This window comes from Xiphias gladius, chromosome 23 (genome assembly GCF_016859285.1).
Source record: "Xiphias gladius isolate SHS-SW01 ecotype Sanya breed wild chromosome 23, ASM1685928v1, whole genome shotgun sequence".
In the NCBI taxonomy this organism is placed as follows: domain Eukaryota; kingdom Metazoa; phylum Chordata; class Actinopteri; order Istiophoriformes; family Xiphiidae; genus Xiphias; species Xiphias gladius.
Window position 1 is genome coordinate 28,720,537 of NC_053422.1, and position 25,894 is coordinate 28,746,430.

General features: G+C 38.2%; 3 protein-coding genes across 9 annotated transcripts in view; 2 read left to right on the forward strand and 1 right to left on the reverse strand.

Moving 5' to 3' along the window:
* Window positions 1-2,112, forward strand: part of LOC120785397 (N-alpha-acetyltransferase 15, NatA auxiliary subunit-like) — a 33,777-nt gene extending 31,665 nt beyond the window's left edge. Inside the window, exons 20-21 of one of the 2 annotated variants that reach the window (XM_040120094.1) lie at window positions 155-252; window positions 1,410-1,619. In XM_040120094.1, coding sequence (XP_039976028.1) covers window positions 155-252; window positions 1,410-1,619 — 308 coding nt within the window. Of the gene's footprint in view, window positions 1-154; window positions 253-1,409 lie in introns of both variants that reach the window. The other variant, XM_040120095.1, reaches the window with a different exon arrangement.
* An 87-nt stretch (window positions 2,113-2,199) lies between these two features.
* mlsl (malate synthase-like) lies at window positions 2,200-24,941 on the reverse strand. 5 transcript variants are annotated; one of them, XM_040120098.1, is made up of 15 exons: window positions 24,853-24,941; window positions 21,905-22,033; window positions 21,603-21,821; window positions 21,132-21,222; window positions 20,886-20,962; window positions 19,628-19,738; window positions 19,447-19,506; window positions 17,074-17,230; window positions 16,585-16,783; window positions 14,172-14,250; window positions 13,979-14,071; window positions 13,456-13,528; window positions 13,263-13,330; window positions 4,076-4,200; window positions 2,200-2,874 (listed from the first exon to the last, which is right to left on the reverse strand). In XM_040120098.1, the coding sequence occupies exons 1-15, from the start codon at window positions 24,886-24,888 to the stop codon at window positions 2,703-2,705; spliced, it is 1,689 nt and encodes a 562-aa protein (XP_039976032.1). In that variant the 5' UTR covers window positions 24,889-24,941; the 3' UTR covers window positions 2,200-2,702. The 5 variants fall into 5 exon arrangements, with proteins under 5 accessions (XP_039976032.1, XP_039976034.1, XP_039976031.1 ...); XM_040120100.1 differs by having other exon boundaries at window positions 24,846-24,937; XM_040120097.1 differs by having other exon boundaries at window positions 24,841-24,914.
* Window positions 24,942-25,278: 337 nt separating this feature from the next.
* hars (histidyl-tRNA synthetase) overlaps window positions 25,279-25,894 on the forward strand; it is a 16,488-nt gene continuing 15,872 nt past the window's right edge. Inside the window, exon 1 of one of the 2 annotated variants that reach the window (XM_040119947.1) lies at window positions 25,279-25,466. In XM_040119947.1, coding sequence (XP_039975881.1) covers window positions 25,377-25,466 — 90 coding nt within the window. In that variant the 5' untranslated portion in view covers window positions 25,279-25,376. The remainder of the gene's footprint in view (window positions 25,467-25,894) is intronic. The other variant, XM_040119946.1, reaches the window with a different exon arrangement.

Consider the following 25,894-nt stretch of genomic DNA (forward strand, 5'->3'; position numbering starts at 1 on the left):
TGGGTTAATGTATAAGTGATTTGGACATTTATCCAGACATGAGACCAACATGTAAAATTGCTATCAGATTTGTCCAATGAGTTGCATGTCTGAAATTTTCTTTTTATTTTGAAATAACTTGTATTATGTCTGTGTCTCTCTCTTGTATTCCCAGCTGCTAAGATGATGGTCTACTTGGAGCCTTCCTCGGATAAGATGGCCTGTGAAATAGCTACGGCCCTGGATGAGTCACTGTCCGGACAAAGCATCCAGGTTGGTGATAATTTACCAACAACTTCAGTAGACATCCACACCTAGGGCCTGTGTCATGAAGCAAGTTGAACTTAGTCTGACTCTCTTGGGGTTACCGGGCTACATTGAGGCAAACAGTGGCCATCCTGGATAAGCTGTATCATGAAGCTGGTTATCAACTGGCTGAGTTAACTCTGGGTTTTCCTCCCGCTACCAAGCGTTTCATGTGAAAGAAGTGGAGTTGTTAATTACAAGCAACATCGTCAGAACTATGAATGAATTACTTATAATATGAAATGAGATGAAACTGATATACCGGCATGGATATACGGTTATAGTGACACCGGAAAGTGAGAAGAGAGAGAGAGAGAGAGAGAGAGAGAGAGAGAGAGAGAGAGAGAGAGAGAGAGAGAGAGAGATGTAAAATTATAATTAGATAACTAGTATAAAAAGCTGTATAAACACTATAAGTAATGTCCAAATATTAAAGTCATGCTTAGGATATAAATACATAGTAATTATTATATATGTCTTTAGTATAGAGAGAGTATTTGTTGCTTTTTTTGGCTGATGAACAGACTATTATGTTATACACATGAAATAATAGTAATGTCAGACTATTTCTGCTACCAAAGCAATGAAAAGAAGAGAGAAGAGAAAAAAAAAGTGGTTAATTCCTGATAAAGTTAGTCCGACTGGCATGTTGCTTTTATAATCATAGGAAAGATTTAACAGTGTGTGGATTATTTTTCTAATAAAAGACAACAGATGGTTTCCCTCTATTTGTGAGCTTGGTTTTAAAGCCTGTTTTAAAACTTTATTATTTGTCACTTTATTGTAAACTACTTTGTCCCTGTCAGGCTCGTGTAGGAACGATGACCCCATGTTTTCCAATAAACTGATTGGTCATCAGATCTGATTCATCTGATCCTCTGAAGTTAACTTATTGCAGAGCACAAGTTAATATATTGCACAGTTAGCTGTGCAATATAGGTTACCATGGTGATCTACTCCAGTTAAAAAGAAGCCAGCTTCATGATACTGGAAAACCTGAGCTAAGCCTAAAGATAACTGGCTAACCCACTAATCTCGCTTCGTGGTACAGACCCCTGATGTCTCTAGGTTAGAACATGTCCACAATAAGTCAGATAAGCTAACTGCATGTGTGTGTTCTGCAGATCTGTACTGAGGTGCTGGAGGCTTTGCGTGACGGGCAGCTGGGCGAGGGTCAGCAGAAGGCTGCAGAAGCTTACAGAGCTGCCTGCCATAAGATCTACCCCTACAGCATGGCCTTCATGCCTCCCGGTTACCAAGACAACAGCACCACAATCAGTGCCAATGGTGACCTGTCGGCAGGAGAGCACGACGACATGGCAAATGAAATGTGAGCTCGGACAAGAGAGGAGGAGAACGAGGAGGAGGTGCGAAGATGCCGCCAGACGCCTTAGTCCACCAACACACCCATTTCCCCATCCCAACCCCCTTCAGTTCTTGGCCATGGCTGCTGTGAGTAGCAGCCACAGTGCACTGATCTGGATGGACTGATTGCCACAGTAGAGACAGGAAAGGGAGCTCGCACATGGAAGAAGACAATGCCCATTAAACTTTTTTTAAAAAATAAAAAGGCCCTTTTCACAGTTGTTCTGTAACTGAAAAAAAAAAACCCAAGATAAATATGGTATGGGGGGGCAAAAGAGGATTCTGGGAAAAGTGGACATTGGCTGGCTAAGATGGCTTCTGTAAACACAGGTTAGGTTTTCTATAACTCCTGTGTTTTCACGCCATGTCTTTCTTGTAGGTGCATCGGCTTCTTATGTTTTTAAAAGTAATTTATATATTACAAACTGAAAAATGGATTAATAAAACAATGTTTGCAAAACAGAATTGCGCCATTGTGGTAATGGTGGTGATGTTGGCAGGGTGGTGGTGTTTAGAATATGAGCTGCTGTTTGCCAAAAAACAAATGAAACAGGGGACATTCAGGACAGGACTGAATGAGCAGCAGATGCCAGAGTTGAGTTCTATGTTACACACAAAAGTCTGAAACTTCATACTGAACCCCTTGCTTGTCTGCACCTCTTCAGTTTGATCGTGGGGAGAAACCAACCCCTTGAAAGGCCCTTATTTCAGTCATTTCTAAGTCCCACCAAATTCAGCACAGTCAACCTGCTCCTAATAATCAGCTAGCAAGGAGTTCTGAATAAAACTACATTGAATAAAACTTTTTCTGAAGGGAGTCATTGTAATTGATTGCACTGAGATACACAGAGAACACTAGCTAGATTTAATAAAATAAGATGGTGCGCAGCATATAAGAAAATTCAAAATGGCAGCATATTCAGAGCAATGCTAGATGGTGCTGCTTGTTAGAACATGTCATTTGCTGTCTTTCAGTCAATGAAGTTCACTGCTGTGCGGCACCTATAGAAAGTGTTGAGCAGAGAACATGTAGCTGTCTTCCAGCTGAAACGTCACAGTTTGGGTTGGTGCATGTTTGTGTCCAGAGCCTCCACCTGTCCAGTGCTCTGGGAAATCCGAAAGGTGTGGTCCTGATTCAGGTAGGTGGTGATGAATTCTGGGAAATCTCTCTTTAGGACAACTTCCAGGAACATGTCTACTGCTGTGTGTAAACTCTGTTTAGCCCTGAAGAAGAAAGACATGCAGTAAATTCACAAACACGTGTGTGTGTGTATGTATATATGTATATGTGTATATATGTATATGTGTATATGTGTGTGTATATGTGTATATGTGTGTGTATATGTGTATATGTGTGTATATATGTGTATGTATGTATGTGTATATGTGTATGTGTATGTATATGTATGTATATATGTATATGTGTATGTGTATGTATATGTATGTATATATGTATATGTATATTTATAGGTATATGTATGTATATATGTATATGTATATTTATAGGTATATGTATATATATGTGTATGTATATTTATAGGTATATGTATATATATGTGTATGTATATATTTGTATGTGTATATATGTACGTGTATGTATATGTATATATATATATGTATGTATGTATATGTATGTGTATGAATGTTTATATATGTATGTATGTATATGTATGTGTATGAATATGTTTATATATGTATGTATGTATATGTGTGTGTATATATGTATATGCGTATATGTATGTATATATGTGTATATGTGTGTGTATATATGTATATGTGTGTGTATGTGTATATGTGTGTGTATATATGTATATGTGTGTGTATGTGTGTGTGTGTATATGTGTGTGTATATATATGTATATGTGTGTGTATATGTATGTATATGTGTATATATATATGTGTGTGTATAAATGTGTATGTGTGTATATGTATGTTTATATATGTATATGTGTGTGTATTTATATGTATGTGTATATATGTGTGTGTATATATATATGTATATAATATGTATGTATATATATGATATATATAATACATATATATATATTTATATAATATATATATGTTATATATATTATATATATATCATATATTATATAGCTATATATATTATATAGCTATATATATTATCAAGCTATATTCAAGCTTGATGAATATATATATATATATATATATATATATATCTATATATATATCTCAACAGATTTAACTTGCTGTATAAGCAAAATAAGAATCTGTGTTACATTCATCAATGCTATCCTGTCCAAAATGTTTGTAGAGAAGAACAAAATGTGTTCACGATCAGGAACACTTATTATGGTTTTTTGGTAACCACCAGCAATCAAAAGCCAGCCTTTGACCCTTCTATTTCTTCATCACTCATCACATTTGCCCAAAAAGATGCCCTTAAGGAGTATCTGCTTACCTAACAGAAAGACACAGAGTGCTGAGCTCCACCATGACCTTCTTGGTGAGGTCAATAACCAGCCGCCTGCTCACCACCCTGCTGTCGTCTTCCAGCCGAGTCTGATGACGGATCCATTGCCACACCTGACATACACACACACACACACACACACACACACACACACACAAACACACAAACACACACACAAACAAACACACACAGTACTGCTTTATACTTGAAGGCTACTGCAGCTGTACGATGCTGGTTAACAATAAACTCAAAAATTTTGAAAAGGATGAGCTCCCCTTAATACATTCAGTAACAAAAGTTAGTTTTTCAGTTGTGAAACATGGATTTACAACACAAGCTTGATGAATGGAAAAATCTACCACAAACCACTTTTCAAAGGGGTTTAATTTGTTCCCATCTAGTGCATGGTAGCTTCAAGTGTTATGTTGCCTCAGTATACCCTGGTCTGGACCTCTAAATGTAACGAGTATTTCTAGTTTTTCAAGTTTTCAAGTATTGGATGTTGCACGGCCTTGCGACAGTACAAGGCACACTAACATGATATGCTGGTGTTGAGTGGAAGTTAAGCTGTAGGCTGCATAAAGCTGATAATGTATGAAATCAAATAGTGTTTTTACTCAACTAATTGTGATAATTGTGATGATGCGAGTGTATTTTACAGTAAATAGAAAAAAAAAACTCTACCAGCTCATATGTATGTTGTATCAGCAGAAATAAAATGACCTGGGGACGATAAAAGTATTTCAGTCAAAATGCCGAACACTAAGAATCACTAGAAGTTATCTAACTATCAACCAAACTGCAGTAGTGAGTATTGCAAAAGTCTGCAGGCAGCAGGGACAGAATCCACAGGCCAACAGACTGATATGCTAGTAAGCACTGAGTTAGTAATTCACACAGGGTCAGGGTTTTTTAATAACCGCACCAACCCGAGCCATTATGAAAGCCAGCTCGCTCCACCCAACCCGCAAAAATATGCGTTAATCAGCCACCCGAAACCGACCCGCAAACCTCCAACTTTTAGCTCTCTCTCACTCTCTCTCTCTTTCATTTCACAGTCGTCAGAAATGGCAGATTCAACATTGATTAAGTACTTGATTTACCCTTTATTTATTATTATTCCTATTAATAAAAATATGAATGACACTGTTTATTTCAGTAATAACAGTAGTAGGCTATATTTTATAGCTGGTAGAGAGAGAGAGAGACCATTTTACTAATCCACCCTCTTGTGTGTGTGTTAAGTAGGCTACACCTTCGTATTCCTGAGTGCTACGGTTCATATGTTAATTATTTCATATTTTGTTTTACAAAGGCCAGAAGGAAAACCAAATCACTTGCCCTTCAAAGAGAGGACTTACTAACTCTTGTTGCAAAGAAACATTCACAGCTGCAAGCATGTAGGCCTATGTCAGTACATCTGATATATAATAACCAGATAATAACCACATCAAGCCTCCACACGGGTATCAAAAACAAACATCACAGTATGATACTCTTTATAGTTCGGTAATGTAGATTATTGACCTGTACCCTCTAGTGTGTCTGTGTCTGACAGAGAGAGAAAGAGAGGGAGAGGGAAGAGAAGGTGGCTTAGTAAGCACAGCCTAGCCTATTGCACGCAATGTTTCTTTAAATTATTTATAATTTAGTGAGCACACTGCTCTGCCACTTTTTGATATTTTCTAGTAAGCTTACACAAACCCGTCTGCGGGTTGTGCGTCTACTTGCGCATCACTACTGAGTCTACTGTCTGACTGTGAGCCCCTAAAATCCCTTAGGTGTTCTTCAGCATGAAAGCGGCAGTTCTGCATGTACAGCAAGTGTCATGGGCAGCAAGTATGTACGTAAACTGGTATCAGCAGCTGCTGAATCAAGTTCAATATACAGGTTTGCAGTACGGTCTAAGCCATCTAACCATAAAAAATGGAGCATTCTCTGCCTGTCTGTCTGTCTTTCCTTCGATTTTCTCAACAACCCCTAATCCGATCTACTTCAAATGTCATGTGTGTACTGTTGAGGACCCAAGTAAGTGCAGTGTAGACTGTGAAGGATTTTGGATGAGCAGTTCTTGAGAAACATTAAAGATGGTATGTTCAGGCTGGGGCCATGCATCCATCTTAACAAAGTCCTCAATTAGACAATGGCACCTTGCAAAGATAAAACAAAACCTTGCGCAGGATCATCTAAAGTGTGGGACTATTTTAGACAGCGACCCAAGCTCTGCAAATTGGAAATGGCTTATCACAGCAGTACAACTGCTTAGTAGGGAATGCATCCCAGAGCTCTTTGTTTAAGACACATAGACAGCAAGACAGCACTGTTTTTTATTTTACTTTTTATCATGATATATTAGGAGTGTGGGAAATATATTTTCATAAGTTACTGAATGTAATCTTTTTTTTTTTTTTTACTCCTGTAAATAAGAGTGTTCAGTAATTTACCATTAAAAACAAATTTTGAGAAGCTGACTCTGACTGAAGCATGCGGACTGAGAGAAGCTTAGGGAGGAAGGTATAAGAGAATGTGTTTGCTTCAGAATATAATGGTGTATGTAACCAAGTGGTATGTGAGTCAGCTACTGAGCAATGTATGAGGAGGAGGAGATGAAAACAGCAGAAAGGATGGTGCGAGGCACCCCATGGATAGAAGATGAAAGGAAAGCCCAATGTAGGAAACATAGGGAGCGGCGCAGATGGAAAGAAGAAACAGGAAGAGCCTGGAAAACCTATAACACTACAGAGAGCCTGTACACGCTGATGGTCAAAAAGAGAATGCTAAAGTAAGTACAGAAACACCTAGATGGCATTGTGGGACTGATGAAAATGGACTGGCCATTGTTCTCAGTACATATTGTACACCATGTGGAACAACATAGGAAAGAGAAAAGAGAGTCTGAGGAATAGAGCAAGCAGCCGGCCAACAAACTAAACAAGCTGCAGCTGGAAGAGCTGACCGAATGAAAGAAAAAGACAGAGATCCACATACACTACTGTCAAGCATTCCACGTGGAACTCACTGGTATTCAGTGTACCTTTACATCCTGACTCCCAGTATCTCTTCGCATTCAAATACCCAGGTGAGCAATATATTTATACATTAGAATGGCGCAAAGATATTGCGGAAACCCATCGGTCATTGACAGAGTACTCTCTGAAGACTTTCGACACTAAAGTATAGACAGCACTTTGATTCAGAATGTTGATGACCTGCTCATATGCAGTCCCACAAAAGAACAATGTACAAGGGACTCAGTGGCTGTCCTACAAGTCCTAGTCAAACAAAAAACTCAGCCCAGTTGCAACGGACAGAGGAGGCTGAGGGGGCTTTTCAGATCGTAAAATGGGATTTACAATCAGCCCCAGCACTGGGCACCCCAAACTATAGCAAATCATTTCATTTGAGGATAGCCTACCTCATTGCTACCAAGGACTGGCAGCGGCAGTGTTTGCTTACCAAAAAGCCTCCATCTGGTGAGGTTATATACGTTGCATCAGTTGCATGCACTTTTACAAGCTCCAGATTTGTGCTAAACCAAGCTAGAAAAACTGGTTATGAGGTAATCTTGTCTGCACCAGAACTCAACATTCAAAGATGCACAATGGTCAATCCAACAACCAAGACGGTTTTACCTACAAAGGGAACCCAACATGATTGTACCAAACAGACTGCATCTTTCCTAAAAAGTCAATCAGATATGCATAATGAGCCCATCACAGCAGATTTGACGCTATTAATTGATGGTTCATGTTACAGAGATGTAAGTTGGCTACAGGAAAAAGAGTAAACATCTCTACCAACTCAGCTTATGCTTATGGTTTTTGTCATGTATGGCAATATTTGGAAACAAAAAGGCTTTCATAGACCTATTGGAACACCCATCTCTCATGGGTCTGCAATTTTACAATTGTTGGAACCTATGCACTTATCTTTGGCTTTGGCTATCATTAAATGCCCAGCTCACCGAAAAAAAACAAAAAAAAAAAACAACGCACCTTGGTGGTTAAAGGAAGCAACTTCATAAAAACAAAAACACTATGGCAGCAATGCCAGCAGAAGAACCAGGTCCGGCTGCCGATCTGTCATCACTGACCAAGGATCAGCAAGCAGCCACTGTGTTCGAGAAAAGCATCTGGATAAAAAGGGGGGCAATAAGGAACTCACAGGAAGGTCCATACAAAAATTTATGGCAAGGAACTAGTGGAAGTAGTTCCTTCATATACTGATTAAAGATGTGCATGGTTTAGATCATTGCGCAGGCAGGAGGTCATCAAATAATTCAAAATGCATGTTGGTTGCCATATTTAACAGCCTGTGATGTATATGCAGCTTATAAGTACAGAACAGCTTTTACAGCAACAACTCTGTCACCTGATAGTCCATTCCAGCATCTGATGATTGACTATGTAGAAATGACAAAGTCAATACAACGCAAAGGTACATGCTGTTCATGGTAGACAGATACAGTCGTGGGTAGAAGCAGTGGGAAAATTCTTGTGTAGAGCCAGATAAAATCAGCTCTGACAATGGCCTACATTTTGTAAACAACATAATGCAAGCAGTTGCACAAGCCTTGAGAATTAGGCAAAGATTAGGATGTGTCTATCACCTGCAGTCACAGGGAATGGTAGAAAGAGCTAATGGCAGTCTAAAAGCAAAAATAGTCAAGATATTTGCAGATGGGAAAATGAACCGGGTGGAAGCACTGCCACAAGCTTTCATGAGCGTGAGAAGGCAAGCTAATTGCAACACACATCTAACACTGCACAAAACGCTTATGGGTCGACCCATGCCAGTGCCATATCTTAGAGGTCCATATAATGGTTCTCTGCTTGATCAGCTAGAAAAAAAATTGTCCAGCTATGTGAAAAACTTAACTGTCATAAATAAATTATATATCAACAGGTGAAGGGTGTCACAGAGGGAAGAACCAATGAGATCCCAGTGAAGCTCCAAAGAATCCAGCTAGGCAAATGGGTATACATCAAGGTGTTCAAGAGAAAGTGAAATGAGCCAAGGAGAGAAGATTCAATGTGATGTTAACAACTCCAACTGCCCTTAAGGTTAAGGGAAAGATTGTCTGGTACCACCTCAACCACTGCAGTAGAACAGAGGAGCCAGGTCAGAGACAAATGAGCGATGTCAGAGACCACCTGCAGCAGGCTACCAACCAATGAAAGACTGGAGACATCCGAAGAGACAAAAACCACACCAGACACTCCTGACCATAGCATCGGTGGTAAGGATCGCAAGGAACACTAAAACATGACCTCATCACAAACGGCCAGACCTTGGCATCCCTTCAGGAGAATGGGCTGTTGCATGAGTGGCAGTGTATGTAAGCTGCTTCTCATCAGCATGACTGTTGTACTCTCTATTCTGTGGGGACTGGAAGGGAAAAGAAAGGAGAGGACACACACCAACATCCTCCCCATAGACTGAAACCAACCAGTAAGACAATAACAGCCAAGCTACAGCCAAATCAGATGTACTTTGCTCCAACAAAAAATTAGCTCATTATGCAGTAGCGACAGCACTGTTAGCAGCCTCACAAGGCAGACTACCCTTAGTACAAGATGTGAACATAACTTACACCCAACCAATGACCTACGCCAGTATCGTAGTTGCCATCTTGAGACAGGAACCTATTCAGGGACTACCCATGCATGTAAGGTGCTCAAAGAAAGGGCAAGTAAAATAAGAGTAAAGTGCTTGACGCACCAGTGTCTAAACTTAGAATCTGACAACTTTATGACAATTGACCAAGCGGAGTATATGGTTGGGTTATAGAACGACAGATTTACACTGCATGTAGATAATCCGCAAAGCCAGGCTCACCTAAATACATTGATATCGTTAAGTGAACAACGCATACTGCAAAGGCAGAAGGATTTGTTGTTTCTGACAGGGAATTTGGCAATAATTAGACTTGATTACGACTAAACTAGGTCTTAAAAGGAAGTGCTAGATTCTAAGGTCTGGATTACATCCACTTGATGGCCTTTAAGAATACCGGCAGAACATAGTGCTGTCTGTTGCCACAATAGACTATGGCTCCGTCTTCCCATGGACGCAAACTCATAAAAATTCTAATTGGATTAACAACTTGTGGTGCAACCAGTAGAGATTTATGAATTACACATTATCAGTCTTAGATCACATCAAGGAACAATTGCATGCCACCAGCAATATGGCACTACAGAAGAGCATGTAAATGTAACCAAGGCCCTGAAATGCTTAGTGAAATTAAGAGATGAACATGTAAAAAACACACAAGGAGCCTCGGAAACGCAGTCATGGTTAAACTGTCTGTTCTCTACATCTTGGAGAGCTACCCTAATACAACAAGGGTTAGTTATTGCCTTGATAATTATCATGTTGATAATTTTGTGATGTTGCTTAATCCTCGTAGTCCTGTCATTCATAAGAAGAATAGTGACTAGGATGGCTGGCCAATATGTGGTGCTTCCACAGGTGAAAGTGATTGGTAGTCACAAAGATAGGGATGCCACTGATAGTGAGATTTGTGCAATGGTATTGGGTGAGGCAACTAACTGACAAATACTTACCTAAAAAGTTTCAATTTATGGAAAAAGAATATATTATTGGATAAAAATAAATACTGGCCGGACGATTAATCGATAGCGGATGTATCAGAGGAACACATATTTTTTGATGAGTTTGGAAAATAGCAATATTTAGCCTTTCCAGACTGGTACTGTGCAGACCCTCGATACTTTATAGGACTTCATGCAATTACAATAGTATAGAAAAGGCTTTTTGTGATCAAGTTTATGGTAGGAGAAGACATCATCTAGAAAAACATACCATGTGCTCTGGAAACCAAACTGCAACAGTTTCCCTGTTGAACAGACCAAAGATACTCACATTGCTGTGCCTAGTAAGTGCTAGTAACCTCTCCACAACAATGGCCCCCAGCAGCGTGTAAAACACTTAGGCTGAAGAAAGAGACAGTGGAATTGACTATGAGTTGTACCAAAACTATGTCATCTCACCTTGAATTTGTCTCTACTGCGACACAAGGTCTTTACCGCAACACCTAAAGCTGCTATGGTAAAGTAGCGGAAATTACATTTTTGCTAATACTACAGATAAATGGCAGCTAGCAAGGTCTTCTAAGTTAGCTTTGACTCTTAGCATCTGATACATATGAATTCAACAGTAATATTCATTTATTTTTAAAATGTAGTTCAAAATACACAATTACTGAGCTGTACGGTAAGGACATACAATAAACACTAAAGAAGAAAAGATGTACTTTACCTTGTTTTTTCTAGATCTTTAGTCACCTAATGTGGGTGGTGAGCACAGGTGCACCATGTGCTCACTTGCTAACTTCTGTTTCCTTAAAAACTAATAGTAATAAAAAAAGTAATAATGAAAAAATTTTATGAAAAAAAGAATTTTAAAATAGTTTAAAGTAATACTCATATGAAACAATTTCATTTGAAATAATGTCATATTGTATTTGGATTAGCTCTTTTTATGTATGTCAACACTGAGACTACGGTTATGGAACATGAACAAAAGTAGTGAGTTGACCCATAAAATGCTTTGTACATTTAATTACATGACTTTTTTAAGTCATTATTTTTTAATGTCAAGATGTGTAATAACACTATGTATATAATTATCAAGCGTCATTTGACAAATTTAAAAATAAATCCAAAATTTCACTGCTGGGACTTAAAAATGCCCATAGTCAAAGAAACAAACTAAAATAAATCAATACCTATTTCAAGCAAATGTAATAAAAAGTGAACATTATAATCCTCACGAAGGGAGGATTTATTGCAGGCCTGTTGTATTGTACTGCATTAGTTTTATCTAGGTGTACTTAATACATTTGAATTTGTGGTCCAGTATTTTCTGATCAGGTATCTGACAAATAGGGTCTATTATTATTATCAATATCATAACACAGCGGTGAAATTAGATGATGATTGCATTATTGAATAAAAATATTGAACTATTAATGAGATAAAAAGCACATTTTAAACAAGCACTGCACTTAGTATTGGAAACTAACCACCTAACTATCTTGTAAAACATCCATGATCTCAGCAGCGAGCACACACAGCTACGGTAAACCCCGAGAGGAAAACTTGATTCAGTCATTCACCACCCACATGGCTTAAAGCTACAACACAATTTAAGTTTTTCTGTGTTTCCATCCATAGCCTATGGCTTGTAGTTAGTTTGGTACCCGAGTAAGCAGGAGATGGTGGAGGTATTTGTCTTGTTGGACTTTAGAGAGCAGTATATGGCCATTTCCAGGAGGCAGTAACAGTGCAGACCTGATACATATCAAACTCAGAAAAATTGCTTGTTCAATTATGGTCAGCACTACTGCAAACAGAAATAGAAATGACAATCTGCTCAATTGTTATGCGATGGGCCAAGAACCAAGTAATATGTTTTTGATAGCGCCATTATTTAGTCATTTATAATGCATTATAGTTTTTGGTCCATGAATCCTGAACCATGTAAGCCAAATTTTAGCCATACTGCTGGTCTGGCTCGAGTCGTAGCCATGGTGTCATGTCTGGTACAGACATTCATGTAACCTTCATGATGAATTTTTATAAATTTGTGGATCCAGTGGCTTTTCATCTAGCAACATCAGCAGGTTAAAATTTTAATTTGCCCCATGCATATGCACATATAGCATTAATTTTATGCACTCCTTTAAAAATGTATTGCATTTAAATAGTATTTAACCTGCAGGTGGCGCTACAACTACATGGTAAACTTGCTGGGTAAGACCTCGGTGTTCATTCTTCCTTGTGCAAAGCCTAATATTTGCAGACAGGATTTTTTTTCACCATATACAAGATCACTTCACCATCTGTATACTGACAATTATGTGGATCCAGAGGCAGATTAAAACATTTTAAACATTTTCTTGTGATAAAAATTATATTAGAGGATTGAGGAAGTAGATGCTCTTAAGATTGTATTTTGCAGTACATTATGCCCACAGGGATGCTGTTGAAAATGATAACAAAATTAGGGAGTGCAGCTTTAAATTCAAGCCTATAACTTGGCTCTGATCAGTGTGATTTAGTGAAGATCAAGATAAATTTATAAAGTAAATCCTCTGTGGTGTACACTTGGTGGATGCTATATTTGGATCATTTAATACTAAACCCACCTGTGATCTGGAAATCTCTGCTGTGGCTGAGTCTTCAACTTGGCCTCTGTAGAAAAAATGGCCTTTACCTAGGAACAGAGCACTGTTTTAACAATCTGTCAGTCTACACAGTGATACTTAGTTCCTGTCCTGCCTCACATCCTCCTGTCTGCTACTACAGGTGAGGAGAAAAAGAATACGTGAATTTACTTACCTAAGAGCCAAGCATTAATAAAGAGGACACCAACTGCAATGTTATACTTCAAACCATCAAGGGTGACTCCTCCCTAAGGGAAAACAAAATACATCAAATTATACTTTATTATTAGAGACCAATACAGCATACCCGGACTGTTTTACATGCATGCTCTGTAAAATGTATCAAAATATGAGTTAAGTTGTTAACCCAATCTAACACCTATGAGAGATTATTGTGTTCAACAGTGTTCTCCAACAATATCATCAAAACACCAAACAAGGGAATATCTTTTGTTCATCCCTCCAGTAGAGTTCAGCACACTTGGAGAATCTATGACAAGGAGCACTGAAGCTGCTCTGGAGGCTCATGGTGTAAAAACACCTGACCAAGATCATTTATGGTGGTTCATTTTTCATCCATCTCTATCTTGTGTAAGGGGATTGTTCATTTTTCTTCCAAATAAAATCTACATGAAGTAAAACATTCTGGGTTGTCCCAGAATTCTGCAGTTCAGCTCTGGGACAACCGATCAACTGACCAAAGGCATCGACAATAGGTCATCAGGAGTCACGGTGACATCATTTCGAAGCTGGTGAAGTTGATTATCACCTTCAGTGTGGAGTTTGAAAAGCTGAAAGAAGTGAAAAATTACCATCAACAGAAAATATAATTCATCATTGGCTGCTCTGTATCTATTATAAGCTTTATGTGGTTCATTAGCCAGCATTTACCTTCTGCATAGGCTCAATCAAGCTCAGGTCATATACCATGAAACCATCCACACCTGCCTTGATCTCCATCAACTTCAGTCTAAGAGGTGGAAGAAAACAGAGAAGTTGACATAATTCAATTTAAAAATACAGGCACTGTGAAGATACCTGTATACTATGTGGTTAATTAACACAATGTTGCAATAAATAAGTAAGAAATGACTTTGTTGTGACTTTTAAAATACTACAGTTTGACTCCCATCGCCAGTTCAGGGTGATGTAAAACAGCTTGACAGTTTGACAAAGACACTCTGTCCTCAAAGTCCTCTGTTTTTTTGTTGAATTTAACTTTTACTCTGCTCCTCACAGTGGTGGTTGGAGTATTCAGATCCTTTACTTAAGTAAAAGTACCAATGCAACAGTGTAAAAATACTGGCATAAAAATTACTAGTGTAAATCTTGCAATCAAAATCCCACTTAAATTAAAGTAAAGAAGTATTATCAGCAAAATGTACTTGAAGTATCAAAAGTAAAATGGCCCAAACTATGTATGTAATTACCTGTGTCTGTTTGTTCATTGGTTTGTTATTTGTTTGTTTGTTTAATTGTCAGCAGGAATTTGCAAAAACTACTGAACCAATTTTCACCAAACTAAGCGGAGCGATGGGGCCTGGGCCAAGGACGAACCCATTACATCTTGGGGCAGGTCCAGACCATTTATTATGAATTTGAACTTTTTCCTCTTAAGTCTGGTGTATGTTGTTGACATTTGCCTTAGTGGTGGTCTATGTTCTACTGAGCACATTTTCTAGTTATATATTAAATTATTAGACTGGTAATACTGATGCATCAATATCCAGACTGTTTTACATAAAGCTAACAAGGTCAGTATTACATTTTCACCCTACTATGCTCTGTAAAATGTAACAGAATCTGAGGGATTGGGGGATTGGGTCCCCAGAGGGTCACGAGGTAAATCTTTCCAAATTTTGTGATGTTTTTGGACTTCAAACTGATATCTATATTAAATCATTTGTGAAGAATAAATGGAAATGTCTCTTCCATGTTACTCCTAACAAGTCATATTTCAAACTCTGACTCTGACTAGACACCAAGAGGTCACAAGCCGATAAGGAAACTTCTGATGTCATCTATAACAATGCATTGTGTTTTATAAGTATATCATATAGTTTCATGTTTGTTTATAGTTTCATGTTATGTAAAACCTTAATCTTAAAAGTAACTGGTAACTATAGCTGTCAAATAAATTCAGTCAGGTAAAAAGTACAATATTTCCCTCTGAAATATAGTGGAGTAGAAAGTAGCAGAAAATGGAAATACTGATGTAAAGTGCAAATACCTCAAAATTGTAAATTGTTTTTGTACTAATTGCAGGGGAAATATGAATTTGCTCAAATGAAAAGCCCATTTTACACCCAAATTAATATTTATTCATTATGCTTTTATTATTTAGAACTTTCCATGTAAGTTGAATTGTATACTTGGCTATAGATAGTTTTTACTTTTTTCATGTTCACTGACCTGACCTAACCTGAAATAAATAAATAAATTGACTTGAGCTGCTCTGTTCTGACTGAAAGACTCTACAGGATTCACTGGAAAAGATTTGCAATTAATTAATTGGAGTAGAGTGTATCGGTTGAATACTGTCTCTATTTTCCCTATATTTAGTACCGAATTACATACACTACTTCTTTTTTTAAAACTTAGGAATTAATTCAGAAAGATCCATAAAATAAAGCAATACAATGGAGAGTTATAAAGTCAGCAAAGGGACTCAGTAATGTCAGTTACACAGTAATATGTACTGTATGTAAATTAACATTAGCCAACACAAACGCTACAGGTTATATCAGACCGAGTTAGCCTGTAGCAGCAAAACCACGGACTGTGACTTTATTGAGAAAGCTTGCATTATATTGCTTATGAATTCCAATTTTCATTTGTAAAAATGTTCTTGAGTTTCATGAGTAAAAGTGTATCATTTCTTCTTTCAGAAGTTACATTTACATACAGTTAATGCCATCCTTGAGACAGACTATACATTTTTAGAACCACTACAAATAACACTCTTGGACTCATAAAATTATCATATTATTGATTTTCATGTCATTCCCTCCAATACTTTTCCAAATCTGGGGTGTGATTAATATTGTAGCCTGTAATGACTGGTAATATTGCTTTTAATTATGCTGTCTTATTGCCCAGTGAATGTCTTTGCCACAAGCCTGGATAATCAGAGTGACTGTTTAGTTTGTAAAGCTTTGTTGATTTTCATTGGCTGAGATAGGGATAATGGAGCTGTACCGAAAATCACAGCCACAGTAAATTCAACAGGAAGTTTGGATTTTCTCCATTGCAATGCTTTTAACATTCAGTTTTATGAACATATATGTGTGTGAACAGTTCCTGCCTGGTGACAGTAGCCAATACTCTTTTGTAGGAATCACTGAGCGGGTCCTGAGGTAGCAGCAGAGCAGCCATGCCTCCTGTGGCCAGTGCTCCCCGCCGATGACACGTCTGAACCAACAGCTCCATGTAGCTACGAAGAAAGCGTTTCTCCATGTTGACATATTTACTGCGATCGGGCAGCAGGAAGGCCTGTCGGTGTCCTGAAGGAGAAACACATTACCTCCTGGCTTCAAATGAAACAGAGAATGCCTTTTTCATTATAACCTACTGTTATATGTATTTTGTGTACGGTTTGTTTTTTGTAAAAAGTAAATAATAATAATAATAATAATAATGATAATACTAATGAATACAGTCCATCATACCTATTATATGAGCCCTAATTCTGACAGTACATTTGACTTTCCCTAAAGCAAAGACTGGGCTCATAGCTCAGTGGAAAACATAGAGTTCATAGGGAAGTCAAGTACAGGTAAAATATTTGGCTCACCAAATTTATTGACAAAGGAGGCTGAATAATCCCAGATGCCACAGTTGAGTCCTGCTGAATGGTCTCGTAGCTCATAGAGAATCTCCTCCATCTCAAATGCTGCTAATACATTTTCAATTAGCACTGTAGCCTTGATGCTGCCTGGTGGAAGGCCAAGCTAGACACACATACAGACAAACAAATTCACTTACATACAGCTACATATGAGGGGATTAACACAGATTATTTCTGTGCAAATAGTAAGAGGATAATTGGGGCATTTATAAATGTTAAAATAAACTAAAAACAGAATTATATCATAAATTGCCAAGCTGATTTCATTAAATAGCCATCTAAAAAGGGAAGTGAAATTGCTATAGTAAACCTGTAATAAAAAAGCTTAAACATAAATGTTTAAATTGAAAAAACCCTATCATGAAACAGGAAAACCAACACCCTTTTCCGCTTTTCTTGTCACGACCTCGGCCATGACTCCAATTTTTTCCCTTTATGTTTTTAGTGTTTCCCTTGTCTGTCTTTGTGTGTGTGTGTCTGGGGTGTAGTGCTCCCCCCTTTCCCTCTCTTCTGTCTCAGCCAGCTGGTCCCAGTCAGCCAGCACACCTGCAGTCCATCAGCTCATCAAACTTGCAGTATATATTCACCGGTCCTACAGCCACTCTTTTAAGGATTGTTGTACTCTGGTCTGGTAGAGTATGTGCAGGCTGCTTAGAACTAAACATTCTAAGTATTGCTCCAGTGCACTTTCCTTTTGTTAATATTTGCCTCTCTGCGTCCAGGACCAATACTCGCCTGCTTGCCTGCCAGCCTTCTGTGTACCACACTCCGGACCTGCAGCTTGCCTTGCCTGCCATCAGCCCTCTTCCCTACCCTGCCTGCCCACTCATGTACTCCATCTCTGACTGTATCAACTGCTTCTCTCATGGCTCCCTCTCCACCTACTACCCAACCTCCTCTGCCCCAGCAGACCCTCTCTGCCTGCCCACTCAGATACCCCCCCCCTTCAGGACTTCCGCCTTTCCTTCACCGTGACTGCCTGCTGCCTGCTTCCCTCTTCCCCTTACCCAATTTCCCCACTCCGTTGTTTCTGAGCTCTAAGTTTTGTTTCCAGCCTTTGGGATCCCTTATTACTTGTGATATTTGTAGGTATATGTAAATTAACTAGTGTGGACTAAAGGGATTTAGATAGGTCTGAAAAAGTTTGGGGTGCAAAACCGCATTACAAACACCAGGGGGAATCTGCATCCTAAGTGTATACTGTGACTTAGATCAGGTAAAGTACAACAGAGTATTATGGATGCAAAAAAAATGAGATTTTGAGAATGAAGTTAAAAAAATCATAAAATTTTGAGAATAAAATGGTAATATTTTTACAAATATTATATTATTAGTAGAAAAAGGTTGTTTTCAGGAAAAGAGTTCTATGTTCTATGATTACATTTGCGAGTTTTAGTTTGCTTTACCAACTATACAGTAACTTCTTTTCTTGCAAAAAACATGTTTGTGTGTTTTATATTGTCACTTTCCAACAGCCAGTTTACAGCTCTGGTCTGTGCCTGAAGGTTATATCACACCTTGGCGATGACTGTCACATGATGAGTGCTTAGTTGGGACTGACTCACAAGCCCAAACAGGGCTACGTGTCTGTTTAAATCAATTACAAGCAAGATACAAGCAGAGCATTAACATTCACTCAATGCACAGTTATTATAGCAGTTAACTCGGGCTGCCTTTCATATCATTTCAAGGGAGTGTGCTTTAATCTGTTTCTCACGCCATGAAGTTGTGTGTTGATCTCTGTGTGGAGGAGGTCAAAGGAGGTCTTATTATGTCACTCATATTTTATGTAACTGCTGTCATTTAATTTCACTGTCCAAAACAAATCACCTATAACTTAAGGTGATTGTTGACCCCCATCTGAAATCCTGTTTTGTGATATATATATGTATACAGTGCATTTTTTTCTTATAGTGACCCTAATACTCAGTTGTATTTAAACCCAGAAACATACAACAAATGAATAAATAAAAATACTTACTGACAGTCCTTGGAAGATGTCCAACAACTGACTTGTGTGCTTTCTGTCCCTTTTCTCTTCACTTTTTATTTAGAGGCATATCCTGAGCTGTCCTCACAACTACAGGACACTGTTTACAGTGTCCTATAGCTGAACAGCAGGTTACGCGACAGTATTTGAATACATGGGAACGTGTTTTCGAAATCACTGAAACTCACGGAAACTGTTAAATCTGGCTATCCAAAACAAAAACTGTGTATTTTTGTTGAAAACTGATATAAAATGAAAATCATAAGCTTTTAACATTGTCAGAAATATTGATGACTGATATGTGCAAAAACACTGACAAATGTGCAGACCTTCTGCTGTGTCCATACAAATATCTTGTTCCATAGTTTAGCCTCCAAGAAGCTCTCGACCTGAAAAACGAGAAACAGTAGATCTTCATGCTGACTACATTCATATTACACATATCATCTGTGTACTTGTGTGTGTGTGTGTGTGTGTGTGTGTGTGTGTGTGTGTGTATGTGTATGCTACTTTTGACAGGTAGAAAAAGGGTCCACTCTTGTTTTCAAACAGTGTCTTTCCACAGTGAAACATGAGGAGTCCAAAGTCAAAGAGAGGACCAGGAACCTCTTTCCCCTCCACCTGACAGCCGCAAAAGAACAGAAAATGTTTTCTTTATGTATGGATTATTTTCTTTTGATTAATCATACACAAATTTATCCTATTTTCCTACCTTAAAAATACTGACAATTGCCCATCACAAACACTGACCTCATACTGGAAAACTGCTTATTTTATTTTTTCTGATGGTATTCAGTTTACATTCATATGGCAAATAACAAAGCAGTAAATCATCCCATTTGAGCAGCTGGAACCATTAAATGTTTGATATTTTTACTGGAAAAAGAAAAGATGACATAGAATTGTCACAGATTAATTATCTCTTCACCAAGTGATCAATTAATCTATTGTTTAAGCAGTAGTGAACATGTCGGTTTCTTCAAATAGTGCAAGCATCTTTTGGGCCAGTCAACAAGCGTGAATACGCTCTTTAAATATCATCCAAAAGGACTGTATCCAAGATTTCAGAAATGTTGAGGTTATGAGTCCCACCAATAAATCAGCATCACCCTCAGAAAAATTCAAAGAAACCAAGAAAACAAAAAGGGTTTCGATATTTTTTTTTCTGGAATTATTTGTAATTTTTTGTATTTAATTTATTCAGTTAACTGATAAGTTATATTTCCTCTAAAATTTATTTTCTAAGTTTGAATGTTGTTCCAATGGCCTCTCCACACTCCCAGGACTAAAATTCTGGGGGAGAAATGTTGAAGCCTTTATTGATCTATCATTTTAGTGGTCATATTTTGTATGAAAATACTAGACTCAGTTTATAAAATAAGATGGATATGTTTTAAATATAGAATTTAACATCAGTGTAACATTATCAAAGCCTCAATCTTACTTTTAATATGATTACAGCATCTTTCAAATTATTCCAATAGCAGAAGTTTTTGTTTGTAGAAAAAGTAGATAATCACAGCCTCTAACATGTTGTCTTTTTTGATACTATCACTAGGAGTCTCCACAGTCAATTTTTCAAGTCTTACATATAGGGACTTTAAATCCCAAAACACAGTGGTAAAACACATTATAGCTCTAAAGCTATTTCAAAATCAAACCAGTGATGAAGATCCCTTTCAAATAAACCACTTTACCAGACAGATTTGTATCCAAACCTGCACAGAATCAACAAATTAACTGAGTGAAGTGGAAAATGCTACACTACCATCATGTTGTGCTCTACCATGTTCCAAGCACGGGGACGTAGCATCAGCACTGGGGCCTGAGATATGTGTGGAACATCTGTTCTCACGTGGAGGGAGGCAGATGAACATTGAGGTTAATGAGAATGTGTGTACTGTGACTGTTACTATGATCCACATCTTGATTACTAACACGTGTGCATCCACACAAATATTCTTGTACATGTAATGTAGCTGTACCAATATCAGTATTAATTTAAACCACTTACTGGGAAACTGGTGGTGCACCACCTTAAAAACATTGTGAATGCCTTTGATCTGGTTGTAATATGTAGGGCAGTTCCCATCATCAAAGTCAACCTGCCGAATCCAAAGAGAGTATTTCAGAATTAATTTCCTACATGTTAAGGCTGTGATAACATAGGACACATGGCAAAGGTATCTGCTGGAGTGAACTATTTTTCACAATTTGATTATCTAAGATAATTCTATGTAATTCTCATAACAGCACAGGCTTAATTAGAATCAAAGGATATTCTATATTCAAATGAACACAGGTAACCGTCATATGACCTTAATTGAAGTATGTTCAGGTTACTTTGCATGTAAATGTACTCCTATGTAAATGATTTTTACATTAGCACTTAAATTATGGCATTTAATGACCAAAGAGTACAGCAGGCAATATACAGTTATTGAGCTGGTCTTGTATTATCGCAGGTAAATGATTTTGGTAGTACTTGTATGCCTTGTGCTGGTGACTGGAGGGCTCTGACGAAGCGCTGGGTATCGCAGGGGGCCAAATCCCCGATATCCACATGTCTCCTCTGGAGCCTCTGGGGTACAGGGAGCACTCTCCAGAATGGGTCTCTCCTTATATGTGCCGTGTGTTCTAGGAAGCTTGGCAGATCACTTGAAAGGTCCAAGTGCGCCTTCCTGGACACTCGCAACCACATGACCTGAAAAGAGAGGAGCAGATCCTCATCCTGAGTTAAACAAGTCCTCCATTCATTCAAAAAAAGGGCCTTTTCAGATGTCTCACCTGATCCACCTCCTCATCAAATGTGGAGATCAGCTCATGGAGGAAGAGGAGGGAGTCAGTGGAGAAAAGTGTCCTATACTCTGCTTCTAGGCCTGATGGAGGGGGAGACACCTCCATGCCGACTGGGCCCTGTGGACAAAAAGTCTATATAATCTGGACTTGTCAGCATTGATCTTCATATTCACAGAAAGGTGTAGGTGGCCTATAGACAGAGAGGACAAATAAATGTTCTAAAAGGATAATTTTATCAAAAACACATATGGACTAATTAAACTTTAACAGCTGTACTGGTGCTGGATGCCATGAAATAAAAGACTCAGCAGTACAATGTGGAGTGGTTGAGAAAAGCTATAACTTTATGCAAATGTGACACAGCGGGACTCGTTTTTGATTCCCCCAGGAAATAGTAGAACGAGGTTGTTTTCTAGTCCACTCCACTATATAAAGGAGGTTTAAATCTGCATTTATTAATTTGACCACATTGGGGCAGCAAAACAAACTGTAGACATAACAGACATACAGTAATTTCACCACACAAAGAACTGAGCGGCACTGCAGGTCAGGGATAATTCTCTGTGGGTTGGTCACTGTGCCTGACCCCTTTTAAATGACACTTAACATTAAATCCGTTGTTAATATAAAATATTGATAAGTACAGTTTTAAATAAAATAGAGGAAAAACCGATCATAACGGTCTATGACTTCCCAATTTTTATGGTATAACTTTTTACAGGCTCCAAGACATGAATAAGAAAAATGAGTTCTGGAAACAGATTGCTTGGGAATTACTTCACTGTGCACCAGTATCCTAAAGTGGCTACAGTAGAATATTAATTCAGTTGGAGTGTAGTATTTAAATTACATGCCTGAATTACATGCGATATTCTGTGAGGAGACTGAAAATTCCTAGCTGTGCCCCTGGCAGTATTACTCCCACCAAAGAGGTAGCCACTCGTGCCTGTTTGTTTGTTTGTTGGTTTGTTTGTTTGTTTATTTGTTTATTTGTCAGCAGCATTACGAAAAAAGTACAGAACTGATTTTAACTGAACTTGGTGGAGGGATGGGACATGGGCTAGGGAATATCCCATTACAAATTGGGGCAGATCCAGATAATTTACTATGAATTAGATTTTTTTCTTCCAAAGTTTTGGTGTATGTTATTTGACATTGGCCTTGGCGGAGGTTTTGCTCTACTGAGCGCATTTTCTAGTTTGTTTGTTTTTTTATTTGTCAGCAGGATTACGAAAAAAGTACTGAACCAATTTGCACCAAACTTGGTGGAGGGATGGGGCATGGGCCAGGGAGAATCCCATTAAATTGTGGTGCGGGTTCGGTCAGAGGTTCATATTCAGGAATTTTTTTTAACACCTTTCTTAACTGTGCGAGATATGGCCCTTTATACATTTTGCCATTCTAGTTATTATTCTTTGAATCCAGCAGCCAAAAATTCTGTACCCCTGATCCGAGTTATATTTTGACCATTAAAATGCACAAGACATTCCAGAGGCTTGTCAAAGCAAAGACACGTCTGAAACAACATTTTACCCGTCGCAGGACACTAAATCTGATGAAACTGTTTTGGAGTTCAAAGTCCATGATGCAACACACTGTTAATGCCTCCTCACATTGTAGTTGTTTTTCTCATCAACCATAATGTTGTATTCTTTACAGTCCATAATATCTGTTTAATTACAAAATAGAGTAATATAGTGATACTCACAGACATGCTGATGAAAGGTCTCTGCTAACTCAACAAAAGTGGACTTTGGTTATGGTCTTACTTTGGCCACTGTTTGAACAGGAAGATGTTTGTTTGTATGTGGAGATGAGTTTAAAGTCCTATATGTGTAGATTCTGTACATTGACATTTGAGGCAATTTAAGACCCATATGCTCCATATTAGCAATTTGGTATCTCTTTGAATAACTGAATATTTGTTTCTACTGTAAATGGCTTCAGTCCACATAACAATGCCTACAGATACTTTACATTTCTGTTTTGGCAGTTTCATTGTATAACAGACTTTTGTTTCCCAGAGTGAGACCAACTTGCTCTTTTGTGTCCTGAGCTGACCTTAGTCACCTGCATTGAGCAGTGGTTCTCAGCATTTTTGGCTTGTGAACCCTTAAACTGAAGCAACTATGACTACTCGTCACAGGTTATGTCATTAGTTTGGTCATAGGTTGTAAGGAGTGATTTTCCCTTCTCAGATTTGTGTCATTTGAAGGATTTTTAGAGGCCTGGTCAGTCCAGCATTTTACAAGAAAATATCACAGTTTGATTAATGTAAAAATAATAATAAATATGTAACATGTCTTGGTTGAGTTTGATTTCAATGTCTAGTAGTGATTATTAGTGTCCTTAGTATTTCTATGAGTGTTTTTTAACAGTTTGACTTTTGACAGTGACAGTAAATGTTTGGTAAGGATACACTTAAAAATATGGATTGTACCAGAGTTAGCTTCAAGCTAATTTTAATCTGGAATCCCTTGGCAGGTCACAATTTAAATACAAGCATAGTGGCAGAACAACACTAAACCAACTAAACAAACAACACACACACACACACACACACACACACACACGCACGCACACGTCCTTGTTTTACTATATTCATGGGTATCCATCATTGACATAATGCATTCCCTAGCCACTTACCCTAACATTAACCATCACAACTGAATGCCTAACCTTAACATAAACCTAAACTGCACCCTAAAACCAAGTCCTAACCCTCAAACAGCCATTTGAACTTGTAGGTCCAGCACTTTGGTCCCCACAAAGCCATCGGACCCCACAAATATAGCTGATATAGTAAAACAATCACACACACACACAAGTTTGCATAGCTATTCTTATTAGAACATTGCATTGACTTCCATTCATTGTGGACAGCCTAACCCAAACCCTAACCTTAATCTAACCTCAATTCACACCTTACCCCTAACCTTAACCAGGACCTCAGAAAGGACGTTTTTCCTCATCAGGATCGGGGTTTACTCCCCATGAAGACTAGTGGCGCCGACAAGGTCGGTAACCGGTAGGTAACAAAAACGCGAACACGTACACGTACACTTACGCACGTACGTACGTACGTGTGTGTGTGTGTGTGTGTGTGTGTGTATACGTGTGTATACGTGTGTATACGTACGTACACACACACACACACACACATACACTTACTATCTAACATTGAAACTTTATAAAAATATTAAAAAATAAATAAATAGGTGTTTACAGAATTCCTCCGTATTATTCCAGAATAATGAGAGTTTCTGTGCTTATTCAGTGACTTTGATGACAAACACACCGTCGCCAGGAAGTTTTTTAGAAAATATGGAACGGAAGCTTTACATATTTCCGTTTCCGCTTTACGGCACCATAGTTTGGATTACTGCATTTCTCCTTAGTACGTTAGTGCCAAAGGGTTAATGGAAGTGTGAATATTGGCAGAAACACATTAATAAAAGCCATGGAAAACAAGACACGGATACAAGAAGCGATTAAAATCCAAGGTGAAAGCGTCCGGAGGTTAAAGTCAGAGAAGGCGAGCAAAGAGCAGGTCAGTACTTAGGTTTAGCAGTGATATTTAATGGGGAACATGGCATGCGATGAACAGCATGTCCATGTAGCATTTAATAGAGGGGGTTGCTAGCTAGTCAGCCCCGATACACGTAGAAGAACGCCATCAGCATAGCTAAACAAACCGGAAAATCCAAATTATTACTGGATTACTAATCTGTCAAATTATTACGGCCCTCAGTACGTTGTCTGATTTAGTGAGACGCCGATTATAAATTCTGTCGAATGTTATCTTTAAAATGAGAACCTCTTCCTCTGTTATTAATATGCCATTATCTTGTAGATCCCAATAATATAGTGCATACTGTATATGTTCAGTTATAAGTGAGTCAACATTAAATTGCTCTAGATTTGTCCAAAACCGACGTAACAACTAGCTCGACGCGCTGGGGCCACCAGCTATTTGGC

Bases quoted from the DNA above. Each gene is read 5' to 3' on its own strand.
- mlsl (XM_040120097.1), bottom strand. From the start codon at position 24,888: ATGAGGAAAAACGTCCTTTCTGAGGTCCTGGTTAAGGTTAGGGGTAAG. The intron at 21,223-21,602 runs GTACTACCAAAA...TGGATTCGGCAG, and splicing joins CACCAGCACAAGGCATACAA to GTTGACTTTGATGATGGGAA. The intron at 19,507-19,627 runs GTAGCATACACA...CTCGTTTTTCAG, and splicing joins CCTTTTTCTACCTGTCAAAA to GTCGAGAGCTTCTTGGAGGC.